General features: G+C 33.6%; 1 protein-coding gene across 1 annotated transcript in view; it reads left to right on the top strand.

The window, feature by feature from the left end:
* ASCC3 (activating signal cointegrator 1 complex subunit 3) overlaps positions 1-13853 on the top strand; it is a 332797-nt gene that overhangs the window by 209122 nt on the left and 109822 nt on the right. The window contains exons 19-25 of the mRNA NM_001206118.2: positions 881-967; positions 1827-2003; positions 5090-5315; positions 6764-6918; positions 9675-9773; positions 10718-10886; positions 12428-12648. Of these exons, the coding sequence (NP_001193047.1) occupies positions 881-967; positions 1827-2003; positions 5090-5315; positions 6764-6918; positions 9675-9773; positions 10718-10886; positions 12428-12648 (1134 nt within the window). The remainder of the gene's footprint in view (positions 1-880; positions 968-1826; positions 2004-5089; positions 5316-6763; positions 6919-9674; positions 9774-10717; positions 10887-12427; positions 12649-13853) is intronic.

Here is a 13853-nt window from a genome sequence, read left to right on the forward strand (position 1 = left end):
AGGCTCTTCTGTCCATGGGGTTTTCCAGGCAAGAATGCTGGAGTTGTTTGCCATTCCCTTCTACAGGGGATCTTCCCAACGCAGAAATCGAACCCGAGTCTCCTACATTCCGGGCAGATTCTTTATTATCTGAGCCACCAGGGAAGCCCCATATAGCACTTTAGGTTCCTTCAAAGTCTTTTAACATATATTATCTTACAACTGTGATCTCTTAGTTCCTCAACCCACAACATTTCCCCCAGGTCTCTACAGCTTGCATCACCTACTCATGTCCACTTGTTTGTCCAATAAGTTTCCTTTCTCATTTGTCCACCTGGTAGTGTGTTGCTGGCAAACTACATCTTAAGCCTGTTTGCAGCTCACTTTCAGAAACTCGAGCCTTTTTTCAACTGTATTTTTATTCTGATCTTTTTCTTTGTGATTTTCTGAATTTCTGTATGCCCTTACTAACAATATTACAATATCTTTGCCAGAATCTTCAGGTTACATATTTTTAGTTATCCCTCCATCAATTTTATGTGATATACGATCAGCTTAAAGCCAGAGAATGGTATAGATTTCCATATGCCCATGCTGAAAATGAGCCAAAACTAGAATGCTATGCTGAACATTGTTTTAGATATCTAATGTAGGCCTCATTAACTGATTTTATTGATTTTTTTTTTCTTCTAAAGATCTTCTCTAGCTAAATATTCTTTTTAGCCTTTGATGACTTTAATAATTGTTTAATGATTTGGAGCAGTGTGCTACAAACCTTGTAACTCTGCATATTCTAGGGCTCGGATGTCCTTTTAGAATGTGTGATTTATAGTCAGGTTTTGAATTTAAAATATTTTACTAGGCCTTCTATTTTAATCAAATGTAACACTTACTTTGGTAGACCTTCAATGAACTCTTTGATGCTCACAAAACAGAAAGTGATATTTTTGCTATAGTCTCCAAAGCTGAAGAATTTGATCAAATCAAGGTAAGATTGCTTGAAGCTTGAATTAAATGCATATGTCATATATGTGTTTATTCATTTATAAACATTTACAATAAATTGTTATTCCTATACAATATAAACTATATGACACTTCACATTTTGAGTACCAGCCATGTTGTTCCATTTATCAACAATGTCCAGTATTATAGATTTTGATAGTATTTCATACCTGACACCATTCTTTGCTCTCTACTGCAAATCAAATACAATTTAAGTAGGTTTTATGGTAATGAAACTATCATAGAATTTAGTGTGTAGATTTTGGTTTATTTGCAATGTAAGGTTCACTGAAGAAAATATAAAGGACATGCATGATTCAGACTTAGATATGAATATTTCTGTAGTCATATTGTAATTTAATCTTATTAACAGTGAAAACTTTAATGCTTTGAATCATAGTACTTCACAGTTTTAAGCTATGAATGTGTTATACCATATAAAAATATATGACTGTAATGAATGCATTTGAAGATAATTCAAGTTTGCTGTAATCCATTTGGGCAGAGGTTTTACTCTGGTCAAATAAAAAATGAAATCTCATCAATATAAGGATGGTGAGGTCAGAAGATTTAATTTTTGTGGCGTATCAAATTTTTATATGTCAATGGCAATTTTAATATTGGTGATGAATAATAAAACGTAGTTGTATCAGTCTCAAGGTAGTTTTTCATTGTATTTTATTAGTAGCCTATGAAAAAATTGTTTTTATTTTAGTATACAAAAGAAAAATGTTGAGTAATGACATGGAAACTTTTAGAACACATGTAGTATGGTTTAATTTCAGTGTAAACATTTTAAATAAGTCAGCCCAGATAATTCTATAAAATCATGATTCTTCCAGGTCAGAGAAGAGGAAATAGAGGAGTTAGATACCTTACTAAGCAATTTCTGTGAACTCTCAGCTCCTGGAGGTGTAGAGAACAGTTATGGGAAAATAAACATCCTGCTTCAAACTTACATCAGCCGAGGGGAGGTGGACAGTTTCTCCCTCATATCAGATTCTGCATACGTTGCACAGGTAAAAATATTGCTCCCTTTCTGTTTTCTCTTCCTTGATTACTTTTAGAGATTCAAGGAATTAATTCATGCTATAATGTATTGGTTCATGATTGACATGCTGTTAAATCAGCATTTTATCTTAGAACTGGTTCTGTTTAATTTGTATGTCTTTTATTCCATTTTATGCTATTAGATCAGGAACAGAGGTCAGATTTGGTTGTCATTTTGGCTTTTTTTTTAATGTTGCTCTTTTACATTTTAGCATGTAAAAATATCAGTATCTGATTTTTTTTCTGTTTTAAATGGTCAAGTTCATTTCTGTTACTTAGAGCAATAGTACAAAAATATTTCAAGCAAAAAGAAAACATTATGGAAACTTTGTAGCTTTTCTCAAAAGTTAGAAATGTAAACAATTGTTTTTAACCATTAGACAGAGTTTAATAAATGTACCTCATATCATATATTCAGTATGATATATCTTTTATTTTTAAAAAGTCATCTTCCCTACTAAGCTGATTCTTATAAATTGAGGGCTGAAAGAAAATTAATCCATAAATTGCAGCTCATTAAATATTTAGCTTTTAGAATTATCATAATATAAAATCTTGTAATATTTATGTTTTTATATTCAAGAACTCATGCAATATATAAAGTAGATTTGTGTGTGTGTGTGTGTGGTAGTATATACCTTTCAGATGAGAGGTTTTCCTTCTAGGGAGAAATATTTTTTATCAAAAATACTTTTTTCCATTATTTTTATTGAGTAATGCCTCTTGTAGGTTAAGTAGAATAAAACGTTAATCATCCTTTAAATATAGAAACTATTGCATTATGTGGTTTCTTTTTGTAATTTTGTTCAAAGGCTTAATATAGAAAAAGTGTGTTTGTGTTAAATAAATTACTGTTAATAACTATGTATACACCAGAGTACTTTGAAACAACTGCAAACATGAAATATTTACAAACGTAAACCAAGATACATTAGCAAACAGTTTGAATGAAATGCAGTAATTTAATCAAAGTAACCAAGAAACTGGATGATGACTTCAAATATAAAGTAAATATGGATGTGGTGAAAACATCTTTTTTTTCATTTTGCAACTCATATGTTTCTGCCATGGAAAAATATATGTATTCTCAAAAGCCTAAAGCTGTAGAAGGAACCATTGTTTTTAAAGTCTTTTGTTTTACCTGTTTTTCTGAAAGATAATATATTGTCATTTTATATAATCTAATGGTTTTGTATTGAAATAGTTAATGATTTAATGAAAAGGCAAAGTTTTACTGCATTCTGGATGGATAATCTGACCACATTTCTGCTTGATTCAAGATTATGAAGATATTATCAGAGACTGATTTACAAATTGCTTTACAATATAAAACTCATGGTCTCCTCATGATTGGTACCCAGAAAGTCAGTCTCAGAAGGTTGAGGATGTATCTCAAGGCATCCCTGGTTCTTCTTAAATAGCTCCTATCGGTTTATCATTCTTGACTGCGTTAAATAAATTTTGTTGAGTTTGGGGGTTTTTTGTTTGTTTGAAGTTTAAGCCATTACTAGTTCCACAAGCACTGTCAGATCTGTAAAATGGTACCTTCCTTCTGCACTCCTGAGACTTTCTCTCAGCCCTTAAAATAAATCCTTAGTTTTTTTATTCTATGGTGTTATAAAGGAGCCTGTATCTTCTGCATGTTAGAGATTTTGATCATTGTTCCCACCCAATTTGTATCATTCCAGATTTAAATGTCCTATTTGTATTATGTCACACAGAATTTCTCTTTCCATTTCTTTTAGCTTTTAGGGAACAACCACAGGCTCTGAAATATTAAAACGCGTTTTCAAACACAGTTGAAAAAATTAGGCTAACAGTTTTTAGAAGAGCATCTGTAGGAATACCTACTTGATAGCTATAACATGTTCAATTTATTTATCATTTTAATGCCTAATGAGAGCCATCCTATCATTTTTGAACCATATTAGAGATAGCCTCACATGCTTCTAAATACCATTTTTTAAATTTCTAATACTGAAACAAATAGTCGAATTTATCAAAAGATGAATAACACTTTTTTATAAAATGTAAAACCAAAGCCCTTAACTCGTACGATTATTTTTCACCTCATAATTTCAAGCCATATCATGTTTGCTTTTTTTCTATTTAAAATCTCATTATTTTTAATCTATTTTTATGATTTTGACCAGATTTAACATTCCTCATTTTCAAATTCACATGTTATTAGATATTATAGATGTCTCTAAGTCATGATTTTTAAAATAATCTTCCGTAAAACGATCTGAAAAGTTAATAATAGAAGGAAGCAAAACAAATGAAAACTAATTATGTGAAAAAGAGCCTCAATTATTGTGTCTTTCTATATGTCTGTGAATCAAGTTTTCCTCAGGTCACTGAATTTAGAATCTTGGTGTTAACTTTGTTAATGTTTAGATCTAGCTTTCAGAAGATACTCTGACAGCAACTTTCCAAATTATTAAAATCACTAAACTGTAGTATCTTCATCTATAAAATCATAATATCAAGACCAAATGCATTTGTCGTAAAAATTAAATGAGATAATATATATAAAGCAATGAGCGCATTGTCTGGTTTGTAAGGAAGCCATTAATATGGGTAGTTGCACTCATCAACATTTTTTGTTATTCTTTTCTCACTAATTTTTCTCTGACTAGATCCCAAGTCTTCTGCATTTCTCCAAACAGCTTTACAAATTTGATCATTACACTGTATACCCAAGGACATCCACTGCTGTCTCTTAGATTCTAAATGGTTTCCATAACCTCCTAAATATTTCACATGCCTTTTGTCTCATCTGCTTCATTCCTGTTTAGGGAGATGTGATGTGGAACTTCCTAAGAACTTGGAAATAAAGCTATTCTTGGAGAATTAACCAGAATAGCATCCACATAAAAGGATCGATTATTCTTGTGTAAAAATAATAAAGATAATTAGAGGTATATGAGGATAGATGTTGCCCACAATTAAAGGATGCAGTTTGACATACTTTTTAAACTGAGTCTGAATAATTTCATTGATAAATTAAAAATGACATTGGACCTAACCACCAATCCCCCTTTTCATTCTTCAGAATGCAGCTAGAATTGTCCGTGCTCTTTTTGAAATTGCTTTGAGGAAACGCTGGCCTGCCATGACCTACAGGCTCCTGAATCTTAGTAAAGTCATTGACAAGAGGCTTTGGGGTTGGACTAGCCCTTTGAGACAATTTTCAGTCTTACCACCACACATTCTAACAAGATTAGAAGAAAAAAATCTTACTGTGGATAAGCTGAAAGATATGAGGAAAGATGAAATAGGTAAGAAGGAAGCAAAAATGTTTTAATGTAACTGTTACATGCAATTAAAATATTTTGCTTAATGTTACAAAAAGCATTATGAATTTTCATTTTACTACAGATAAACTTTTACCATTTTATTTGTTTTTTAATTGATCTAAACTCAAGCAAAATTTAAACTTCTGAAAAATCTTTAAATTTTATGTAGTTACTCAATGAAATTATTAGTTAAAATGGAGTTTAGGTTGTCATACCCTTGATTATTTTACAGATACAATCTTAGCTACAAATAATGAGAATTAGTTAATGACATTTATTCTCAAATTATTTCTCAATATTTAATTCATTTCATTGCCTTTTGTTATGTGTATCAACAGTATTTCAATAAAAAAAGTATGTCAGCAATACACTGTACAATTTTTCAGATTCTAAATGAGCCTCATCATTATATATGTATAGATCTTTAAATACTGTTGGTATCAGTATGTAAATAGTATTTGGTCTTCTATGCTTTCCACATAATTCTGAAAAATTATCCCTGCATATCTTGCCATGTGCCTTAACATTCTGTTGAACAAACACGGATTAGGTAATGTTTCAGATTCTGAATAGAATAAGCTTTACGCATGAAGGGAGGCAGGCTGAGGAGAACAGGGGTTTGGCAAAAGGCCCATAGATACAAGGAGAGGCTGGGATAGTTATTTCCCCTGTGTAATAAGAATACTTCTAAGATGGAATGAAAAAAGGGAGGTATCAATAAATGAACTAGAAAGTTGGGATTACTCGCATTTTCTAATGTAAATATTTTATTAAATAAGAGGAATCACCTTAGTTTCAAACTTTAGTGTACATAAAACATTTTGGTTTACTTATAAATGTGCTTTAAAAAAATTATATTATGAACCACCAGGACACATAAGAAATACTGATCCTATAAAAAATAAAACCTATTTCCACTTAGTCGCTTGAATTAGAGTAGGAAAATGTTTCTAGTTAGTCACGTCTGTTTGTGAGCCCCCCAACGCCACCCTGATGCTTTCCTGCATATCTATATTTCAGGATCTCAACATTTATGAAAATATGTATATATAAGTGGTTAATTTTGTGCTAGATTGGCCATATTTTATATTTTATCTGTGTTTCCTATAATGTGTCTTAAACTGACTAGGAGAAAAGTAGAACTGTTTATAGTAGTTTAAAAACTATCAAGTTTCAGTAATTTTAAGAACCCTATTAATAGCTGAAAAAAGAAAAAATCCTGATACTGGTTTTCAGAGCTATGAATTGCTAATTCAAGTTAACTATTAAAAAATATTCAAACATGCCAGGTCAAGAATGTCAACCATTCTACATAGCAAATCATAAAACAAGCAATAAAATCACCTTCTCTGAAATCCCATTTACAAGTCAGATTTTATTGCTTCTTTCCTGTCTGGACACATTTCTTCTAAGTGATGTTTTCCCTGCAGGTCACATTCTGCATCATGTGAATATTGGGCTCAAGGTCAAACAATGTGTTCATCAGATTCCTTCTGTAACGATGGAAGCATCCATTCAGCCCATCACACGGACTGTCCTCCGAGTGACGCTTAGCATCTCTCCTGATTTCTCTTGGAATGATCAGGTAGACATGGAAAACACCTAAATCTACCTACATTAAGGAAATATGTCTGTACTCCAGGTTCAACTATACCTCCCTACATCTGTCCTCAAGGCGTATAGAAAATCCTTTAAAAAGAATATACATTGAAGAATCATTTAAAACATTGTAATAGTATTTACTCTCATCCTCAAGGTAAGCATGTGGTATAATAGATGAATAATATGTCAACCAATGAGACTCCATCAGAGAATTATAGGAAACCTAAAATGTCACATGAAACAATGGTATAGTGGTTTCAACTCCATAGCGACTTTGTTTAATTCTATCCTCTTTCATTTTTTTTTCTAGCTGTATGTACTCTGTCATTTTAATGTACTTAAAATTCAAGATTCTTCATGCTAAAAGAGCCCTTTTAAAATCCTGATGTTTCTCAAACTATCATTCTCTTCTTCACTGTTAGACTTGTAGAAGGAGTAATCTACATTTACCTCCTGGTTGTCTGATTCCCACTGAGACAACTACTTCAGTAATCACCAAAGACTGACTGATTGCCATAATAAATAGCCTTTCCTTAGTTATCTTCTGTATTTCCATAAGCATTAAGTGCTATACATTGTCCTTGCAAATGTCCTTCTTTGGCTTCCATCCCTTTCCTATTTCTGTTTTTACCCCTACTTCTGTTCTTTCTTCTAAAACTTAGCTGTTACTATGTGTGTATGTGTGTGTGTGTATACACACACATACGCACGTTGAAAATCCACTCTGGATCCTCTTATTCAGTCAGTAATTCTTTGTGTATTAGCTGCTCAGGCATGTCCTACTCTTTGCAACACCATAGACTGTAGCCTGCCAGGCTCCTCTGTCCGTGGAATTCTCCAGGCAAGAATACTGGAGTGGATTGCTATTTCATTCTCCAGGGGATCTTCCTGACCCAGGGATTGATCCTGGGTCTCCTGCATTGCAAGCAGATTCTTTTACCACTGAGCCACCAGGGAAACACTCAATAACTTTAAGGTCTATCTTTGCACCAGTTACTATACAAAGAGTACAGTAGAAAGGAGATTGCAGGTACAGACAAGCAAGTGTCAGTCCTTTCAAGAGGCCAGTGGGGAATGAAAATCAGTAAATGTAGTATAGCAGTGCCTACTTTATAAGGTTCTAGTTAAGTGTAAGTAAATATTGTCTGCATATTTACAATATTGTCATAATGTCATCGTCTGCATGACATTAGTACCTCTTTAAGGTGAATGCATTTTATTATACCCAACCATAGCCCTAACTGAAATCAACCATTGGCCTTAAAGTGTCCTAACCATTCATTCTTTCAGTTTCCTCATCTGTAAACATGTATTATAATAATAATTATCTTTCTCACAGAATTTCTGTGAGGATAAGATGAAAGAAAATTATACTTAATATTTTTATAAATATAAAATTTATGTAAAATATAAGATTACCATTAGCCATAAACTCTAGTTTTTATATATTGGAATACATAGAAGTTTTAGATTTTTTACCCTATTTTCTTCTCTTAAGATACATAATAAATCTCCCACAATGCATAGCTGCTTTTATCAGTTAGAATACTGTTGGCTGTAAGAATAGCAAATATGAGTAGTCTCAAACTGACTTAAGGAAAAGAAGGTATGTGTGTGTGCTGAGTCACTTCAGTCATGTCCAGTTCTTTGCGACCCCATAGACTGTATGTAGCCCACAGGCTCCTCTGTCCATGGCTTCTCTAGGCATGAATACTGGAGTGGGTTGTCATGCCCTCCTCCAGAGGATCTTCCTGACCCAGGGACCGAACCTGCGTCACCTGCAGCTCCTGCAATGCAGGCAGATTCTTTACCACTTGAGCCACCAGGGAAGCCCAAAGAAGATACATCCTCTTACAGAATGACAGGTCCATGGGTAGAAGAGCCCCTAAAGATGACTGAGTCTTCTGTTTAAGAATGCTGTTCCAAAGCCAGGATCTTTCCATCTCTTTTCTCTGCTGATACTTTTTACTACTTCTCAAATGTATTCATGCTTCCTTGTTCACAGTTAACAGAGAGCGGGAAAAAATACTCCCTGCTTCAGCAGCCCAGAGCATGCACCTTTTCTTTAGCCCGATTGGGCCAGTTCTGGCCATGTGCCTGTCCCTTGCCGCATGCTCTTGTGAAGGGGATACTATAAGCTGATTAGCGTATGCTAACCAAAATTACTCTCGGAGGTGGGGTAACCTTCAATGTTACATGAGAGAGAAAAAGAGATGAACATACTGAACAAGTCTAGGCTTTGTTAGGAATAAAAATGGAGAGGAATGAGTACACAGAACACAATATATCTGTCCAATGGAATATTACCTGTTAGTAAGAAGGAATGTAGGACTGATGCATGCTATGACATGAATGAAAATATTATGGCAAGTGAAAGAAACCAGTCGCATATGATTCCATTTACATGAAATGTCGAAAACAGGCAAGTCTATAGAGAAAGAAAATAGACTGTGGTTGTCAAGAGTTGGAGGTTGATATGATGGAAAGATGGATAGGGTACAAGGTTCTTTAGGGGATGATGAAAATGTCCTAAAATTAGATTATAAAGATGGTCACAAAACTTTGTAAAAGTATTAAAACTATTGAACTGTATACTTTAAGTGAGTAAACTTTGTTATGTAAATTCCATATCAATAAATCTGTTAAAAAGAGAGAAAGGAATGGGTTCTGGGAATGCTAACAATAGAATCCCTTACTTGAATTAAAATATATAGTATTAGGATACTATTTTCCTTCTAGGTCCATGGGACAGTAGGAGAACCCTGGTGGATTTGGGTAGAAGATCCTACAAATGATCATATTTATCATTCAGAGTATTTCCTAGTTCTAAAAAAACAGGTAAATATGTCTATGTGACTCTATCATTTTGTTGCTATCATTGAAAAGAAAATATAAACTAAATAATTTCTGTTTTTACCTATTTCTCTACAATTTCATAATGCCACTGAAGCTTTATTTATTATGTTTTATGTTTCTGTTTGGTTTTAAAAGAGAATAGTGATTAAATGTTATAATATTCATATATTCAATGTGATTTTCATCTGAGAAATTGAATTATAATCTTTCTAATGGTTTAAGGCATAGATTCCAGAGGGGTGGAATGTGTCAAGTGGGTGGAATAAATAAAATTTTTAAAATTAAATGAATAAAAAATAACTTCAGTGTTATACAGGCACAGTATTAAGACTACTGAGTACATTATATAAAAGACATTCTTTTTTAAAGTTCCAGAAAGACTCAGTTTGATGGAATTCACTATGATGCTTCATTCCTAATTTCTCTTTTTATCAAAGAGAAACAAGCTTTAGGCCTGAGTGGACATCTATAGAATTTTATAGCAATATTTTATTTTCATTGCATTTGTGTTCATGATTATCTTTTATTTATGCCAAGTGTTCTGTTATTCCACTTATGGTAGTGAAAGATTTTTTTTTAATATTAAATGAATAATTTGGTAAACATGAAGTTAAGTACTTGAATGAATGAAGTTAGGAAAATTATGATAATGAGTTAAATTGGTAACTTGATAATACATAATGATATGTATATGTAAATATTATAAGTTCAGCATATGTTTTTCCTTCTGTAATATCAGATCTCCTCAGAGGATGACCACCTACAAGTTTCTGAAGTATCTGAATATCTCAGCTATTTAGAAATCCAAGATATTTTCTTTCTCTTTAGTACATATTGCTGTAGATACCATTGTTTTCACAAGAGAATAATAAGGCCTCTAGGCTACTAGAATAACCATATTCATTTTATACTTTATTTCACATTAGGTCATCAGTAAAGAAGCTCAACTACTGGTATTTACAATCCCTATTTTTGAGCCTCTGCCTTCCCAATACTACATCCGAGCAGTGTCTGATCGATGGTTAGGAGCTGAGGCTGTATGTATTATCAACTTTCAACACCTGATTCTACCAGAGAGACATCCTCCCCATACAGGTAACATGTGGAATAGTAACTTGAATCATTGATTTTCCAAAATTGTTGGTTTTAGTTCATGTTTAAAAGTATCTATGCTTTAAAATTGTCTGAATTTAAGTAAAAACCCATCTTATTTATCAATAGAGTTTGAGAAGAGACTTTTCGAAATCAAATGTAGACACTAATGCAGGCCTAAATTTGTTTTTTTAATTTGAGTTCCAAATACATTAAACTAAGCCTAGTTCAGTTAACAAGAATGACACTCACTGTTGCTGTATTACTGTACCTTCATCTCTATAATCATTATGATTTCTCAAAAAACAATGAAATTGTAATATCTATTGATCTATTCATTGAAGAAGACTTTTCTGATTTTCTTTCATCAAATAAGCTTTGTGATACCTAGAATCTCAAAATAAAAAACTTAAAAATGGTGCTTTATTTTTTGATTAAAATGTAGTTGATTTACAGTGTTGTGTCAGTCTCTGCAGTATAGCACAGTGACCCAGTTAGATATACATATGTACACTTTTAATAGTTTTTCCATTATGGTTTATCACAGGATATTAAGACTAGTTCCCTGTGGTATACATTAGGACCTTGTTGTTTATCCCTACTAAATGTAATAATTTGAACCTACCAACCCCAAACTCTCAGTCCATCCCTCTTCTCTTCCTTCCCCTTGGCAACCGCAAGTCTGTCCTCTGTGTCTCTGAGTCTGTTTCTCTTTTGTGGGTGTTTTTAACATATGCTACCAACATCACTACTAGGTCTCTATGGTTGTAGTACCTGATTTTAACATGTATTGATGTTATATTTTAATTCTCATTTAATCCCTTCTTTGTTGAGTGGATAAGCATGTTTATTTATGTATTTAGATGATTTTCTGACTACATTTCTAAATGCAACAAATGTACCACCATGACATATCAATTGGTATTAAAAAATACATGATGTAACCTCAATGATTTCTAGTTCTGTGTGGATCCAAGTATATATTCAGGCATTCCACTGAGCTCGAATCAGCCAGGATTTTCCATGTTTTCTCAGCACAGTTCTTATTTACCCAGTCATGCTCTGATTTAAAACTCCCACACAAGTTTCTTCTTATTTTAGGTTGTTAGTTTGCATTGTCTAGAACAACAGTGCACTCAACCACTCTGTTTTGTCAATTATCTAACAAATGAAGAGTTATTTGTTCTTAGTAACTGTTTTATACTAGTTTGCAAGTGGTTTTCCTTCTTCTACAGGTTGGTGTAAATTTAGTTTTCTTCTAAAACATGCATATATCCATATACCTGTCATTTAGATCTCTTTCCTGATTGGAAGATCATTAGCACTGTCTTAGAGGGAGCTCTGCCAGAAAAGCAAAATTATGATATGTCAATATCGTAATTGTGGTAATGAGGGGGGGGGGAGATCTGTAACTAGTATATAAGAATTGGTTAATCCTTTTTTCCCTCTAAAGCATTAAGGATTATTATAATTTGTTTCAAAAAGACAGTATTTTATAATGTGCATGTTCTCCAGTTTTGTATGTACTTGTTGAATCTTTTCAGAATTACTGGATCTTCAGCCTTTACCTGTCACAGCTTTGGGCTGTGAAGCATATGAAGCACTGTACAACTTCAGCCACTTTAACCCTGTGCAGACACAAATATTTCATACGCTGTATCACACAGACTGTAATGTCCTACTTGGAGCACCCACTGGATCAGGAAAGACTGTTGCAGCTGAATTAGCCATTTTCAGAGTCTTCAACAAGTACCCTACTTCAAAGGTCAGTTGGAAACAATCACATATTTACATTCAATTATAAAACATAATTTATAATCTGTAAATTAGCCAGTTCTAAATATACTGGCAGGACTTACTGAATAGATTTGCCACTCTCTTGTGAGTTTTCCACGGGGGCCCAGATCAATATATGAGTAAATGGCCACAAGGAAATTTATATTAATACTTTGGAGTCCTTTAGTTAGATTTCTAATGTACTTATTGGCACTCACATGTCCTTTCCTCATTGTAAAGTATCTGTAATTCATAGGAAATTTCATTGTAAGATATGTAGTTCATAGCCATACTTATAAGAAATATAATGATTCATAATCATTAATCATAATCAAACCCTTTGGCTGTGAAGGAAATATACGTTAATAAATTCAGCTGATTACCCTCAGGAAATACCAAGGCAGCCTTTATTCCACATTTCTCCAAATGGCCATGCTATTATTAATGTAAATAATGTGTCGAGTCAAATAAGTGTTGATTTTAAGCTTTCTTGAAATGTGAAGTACTCTCAGAAACCTTTTTTTCCAAAAAAGTGAATTTATTTGTTATGATTAGAATTATGCACTCTTTTCCTCATCATTTGTGATTTTAGAAATGTTTTAACTTCCTTTTTCAATGATTTTCATTTAGTAGCTATTCTTCCCTGCTTAACTTAATGTTTTCCTGGTGGCTCAGAGGTTAAAGCTTCTGCCTGCAATGCGGGAGACCTGGGTTCGATCCCTGGGTCAGGAAGATCCCCTGGAGAATCCCATGGACAGAGAAGCCTGGTAGGCTACAGTCCACAGGGTCTCCAGAGAGTTGGACACGACTGAGCGACTTCACTTTTACTTTCTTTCACTCTTAAGTTTACTATGTGGCGATGGATCCATTGAAAGTGAAAAAAAGTGAAAACAGAAGTCACTAAGTTGTGTCCGACTCTTTGTGACCCCCTCAGCTGTAGCCTGCCTGGATCTTCTGTCCATGGAATTCTCCAGGCAAGAATACTGGAGTGGGTGGCCATTCCCTTCTCCAGAGAGTGTTCCCTTCTCCAGGGGATCTTCCCAAGCCAGGGATCAAACCCAGGTCTCCCACACTGCAGGTGGATTCTTTACCATCTGAGCCACCAGAGAAGCTCAAGAATATTGGAGTGGGTAGCCTATCTCTTCTCCAGGGGATCTTCCCAACCCAGGAGTCAAACCGGGGTCCCCTGCACTG

The sequence above is a fragment of the Bos taurus genome, chromosome 9 (genome assembly GCF_002263795.3).
Source record: "Bos taurus isolate L1 Dominette 01449 registration number 42190680 breed Hereford chromosome 9, ARS-UCD2.0, whole genome shotgun sequence".
Classification (NCBI taxonomy): domain Eukaryota; kingdom Metazoa; phylum Chordata; class Mammalia; order Artiodactyla; family Bovidae; genus Bos; species Bos taurus.